The sequence below is a fragment of the Myotis brandtii genome, unplaced genomic scaffold (assembly GCF_000412655.1).
Source record: "Myotis brandtii unplaced genomic scaffold, ASM41265v1 scaffold111, whole genome shotgun sequence".
NCBI classification, from domain to species: domain Eukaryota; kingdom Metazoa; phylum Chordata; class Mammalia; order Chiroptera; family Vespertilionidae; genus Myotis; species Myotis brandtii.
The window spans coordinates 2,053,611-2,057,683 of NW_005353789.1; the positions used below are offsets into that span (position 1 = coordinate 2,053,611).

Here is a 4,073-nt window from a genome sequence, read left to right on the forward strand (position 1 = left end):
GAGCACAACACTGATGCTTCAACTAAGAGCTAACCGCTTAAAGTGAACGAGTGAGACACGTGATGCTGGGCTGATGTTGTGGCGTTCACTGTGACGTTCGCTGCGCCAACTGGCGGTGGGGTATCTGAAGCGGGCTCGTAACCCAAATTTTAGCTTGCAACTCAAAGCAAAAAATCATCCGAGAGACTGCTCGTATCTTGAAAAACTCGTTAGTCGGGACACTCGTAAGTCAAGGCACTGCTGTATAGAATAAAATCTGTATAGAAGGTACATGGGACATACATTAAGTGCTGATAAATGTTTGTTTTCTACTTAAGGTTCTTGGTGGGGTACGTCAAAGACTCAATGATAAGATGAGACTATGGGGAAATTCAAAGGCATTATTCATACATGACTATGAAATTTATTGCCAAAACTGGGATACTTTTGAAAGTGAAAGGAGGTACTGTTAATTACGTAAACCCAGGACTATATAGTCACCTTAATTATTAGTCAGATAAAAGACCACGTAATTGCATGACTTTACCCCAATCTACTCTCCATTCTTAAAGTTAGAGAGTTGGATGTGGTCTTTGCAGTTGTTTTCTTGGCAAAAGCTTCTCAACCACTGTTAGTAATCTTGCAGTCAGAATCTGCCCTTAATGCATTTTGACTGTCTCTGCAATGCCTAGTATTAATACCATGTAGTGAATATAGTAGGTTCCTCAGAAGATAACTTTGAATGATTAAATGATATAGTTTCTCTGTTAATACAGTTATCCCCAGGTGGATCAATTGCTTGGAGCATCATCCTGTGCACCAAACGGTTGTGGGTTTGATTTTAGTTAGGCCATATACTATACTTAGGTTGTGGGTTTGATCCCTAGGAGGCAACCGATCAATGTTTCATTCTTACATCAATGTTTCTCTTTCTCCCTTACTCTCTCTCTAACAAAATAAATAAAATTAAAATCAATAAAAATATTTTTTAAAAAATAAGAAATGACAGCATTTCTCAAAATGTCACTACAAACCCCTGGGATTGACTGTGAGGTCAAAGCTATTTTATTAATAATACTAAGACATTATTCATTTTTTTTTCATTGTTTTGACATTCACAGTGATAAAAACAATAGCAGGTTAGAAGCCAAGATGGCAGCAGTGGCCAGAGTGTCCTTGAGGCGCCGGTTCCCCGCAGCGGCCCTCGGCGGAGCCTGCCTGCAGGCCTGCCGAGGGGCCCAGACAGCTGCTGCCACCGCTCCCCGAATCAAGAAATTTGCCATCTACCGATGGGATCCAGACAAAACTGGAGATAAACCTCGTATGCAAACTTACGAAATTGATTTGAATAAATGTGGTCCTATGGTGTTGGATGCTTTAATCAAGATTAAGAATGAAATGGATTCTACCTTGACCTTCCGAAGATCTTGCAGGGAAGGGATCTGTGGCTCCTGTGCAATGAACATCAATGGAGGCAACACTCTAGCTTGCACCCGGAGGATTGACACCAACCTCAACAAAGTCTCAAAAATCTACCCTCTTCCACATATGTATGTGATAAAGGATCTGGTTCCTGATTTGAGCCACTTCTATGCTCAGTACAAATCCATTGAGCCTTATTTGAAGAAGAAGGATGAATCCCAGGAAGGCAAACAGCAGTATCTGCAGTCCATAGAAGATCGAGATAAACTGGATGGGCTGTACGAGTGCATCCTCTGTGCCTGCTGCAGCACCAGCTGCCCCAGCTACTGGTGGAATGGAGACAGATACTTGGGACCTGCGGTGCTCATGCAGGCCTATCGCTGGATGATCGACTCCAGAGACGAGTTCACGGAGGAGCGCCTGGCCAAGCTGCAGGACCCCTTCTCTCTCTACCGCTGCCGCACCGTCATGAACTGCACAAGGACCTGTCCCAAGGGGCTGAATCCAGGGAAAGCGATTGCTGAAATCAAGAAAATGATGGTAACCTACAAGAAAAAGAAAGCTCCTGCATAACTCTTCTCATGCTAACCATGACCTGTAACTAGCTCAGCTGGACATAATTTATATCTAATTTGAGTTTCCATGATTACAGCATGGAAAATAAAGTTTTAAGAAAAAAATAAATGTTATTCTACTTTATTAACAAAAAAAAAAACTCCAACCAATGGCAGGTAAAAATTCTGGTGCCTTAGCAGAATCAAGCCAGTGGCACTAAACTATGCTGCTAGTCATTAATTACATTCTTCACCCCCATTCATGTCCATTAATAAAAGGAAAGAAAAAGCCAGTTTTACTTCCGAATACCCTTGATGAAGCAGTATAAATGACCAACTTCATTAAATTTTGACGACCCTTGAGTACTTGTCTTTCAGTATTTTGTGTGACAAAATAGGAAGCATACAAAAAGCATAGCTGGGTACCAAAGTAGGGGGATTATCTCAAGGAAAAGCACTTATGCAATTATTTGAGTTGTAATAATGGAACATTTCACATGAAAAACTGACTGATGGGTAAAATGTAGTTATTCAGAATTGGGAATTTGGCAGATACTTCCTCAAAAATAAATAAAGTGAACTTACCACGTCAAGGAAAACAATGGATCACATTTCTTGCCAATGGTAAAATTTGAGCTTTCAAGAGAAAATTAGAATTTTAGAAAGCCATCAGGAATTTGACAAGTTCTCAATACTTGAAGGTTTTTCTGTGAAAATTGATAGTGATATTAGTGAGTATTATTTTGTGATATAACATAATAAAATAGGTCAACATTTAAAAGATTTGCATAACTCAGTGAATTCTATTTTCCAAATAATTAATGCATGATGTTACATAATCCTGAATACATAAGTGATCCATTCAAAGTGTGGATTAGATCAATAGTTCATAATACTGTATATCATATTTGAAAACTGCAAAGAGAGTAGATCTTAAAAGTTCTTATCACAAGAAAAAAAATCTGTTACTATGTATAGTGTATATGATAACTAGATTTATTGTGGTGACCATTTCACAATACATATAAATATTGAATGACTATTTTGTACACCTGAAACTAATATAATGTTGTATGTCAATTATACCTCAATTTTTAAAAAAGTGTAGGACAGTCCAATAGACTTTAATGTAACAAAGAAGGAAAAGTTTATTAATGTGGTTTCAGAACTTATATTGTAACTAACCTTTAAGAAGCTATGGCTTTGTTGAGTTTTAATGTAGTCAGAGAATATTCACAATTATCTGGAGGGGTTATTAAAATACTCCTCCCTTTTTCAACTATATATCTATGTAAGACCAGATTTTCTTTATATATTTCAACCCAAACAACATTTTGCAACAGATTAAATACAAAAGGAAATATGAGAATTTGTTTGTATTTAATTAAGCCAAACATTAAAGGGATTTACAAAATTATAAAGCAATGTCATTTTTCACACTAAATCTGGAAAATATAGTTAATTTCCAGAAAAAGTATTTATAACTGCCATTTTAAATTAATTAATATGTTTCAATTTTTTCAGAAGTAATTTAGAATACATAGACATATACCAGTATAATATGTTACATAAATATCAATATAAATAAGAAAATATTATTAGACTCTTCAGTAATTTTTAAGATATAAAGTTTCCAGAGTTATGGTATATTAATAAAATGGAGTTCTATGCAACAGGGAAATTTATAAGTACTTACTGGAATTCTCTCTATTATATATTGTTAAGTGAATAAACTGAGTTGCATTATAATATGTATAGTAGGCTTCCATTTGTATAAAAATGGAGGGAAATAAAAATTAAAAAAAATATATATATATCCATCCATATATATACTAGAGGCCCGGCGCATGACATTCATGCACTGGGGGGGAGGGGGGACTGCTGTGGAGGCAGGAGAGACTCCCACCGCCCCTGCTGCGCCTGCCAGCCTTGAGCCTGGCTCCTGGCTGAGCAGCGCTCCCCCTGTGGGAGCACACTGACCACAAACCACCGGGGACAGCTCTTGCATTGAGCATCTGCCCCCTGATGGCGGCACCACCCGCACAGAGCAGGGCCGATCAGGGGGTTGGGGTACCACCACCTGTCATGCACAGAGCAGGGCCGATCAGGCGATCAGGG

The 4,073-nt window shown here is 38.2% G+C and overlaps 2 protein-coding genes across 3 annotated transcripts in view; both read left to right on the forward strand.

Moving 5' to 3' along the window:
- Positions 1-4,073, forward strand: part of RASGEF1B (RasGEF domain family, member 1B) — a 548,743-nt gene that overhangs the window by 417,656 nt on the left and 127,014 nt on the right. The gene's annotated exons all lie outside the window — the stretch shown is intronic.
- Positions 1,101-2,073, forward strand: LOC102242794 (succinate dehydrogenase [ubiquinone] iron-sulfur subunit, mitochondrial). The gene has a single exon (XM_005857449.2). The coding sequence runs from the start codon at positions 1,132-1,134 to the stop codon at positions 1,972-1,974; it is 843 nt and encodes a 280-aa protein (XP_005857511.1). The 5' UTR covers positions 1,101-1,131; the 3' UTR covers positions 1,975-2,073.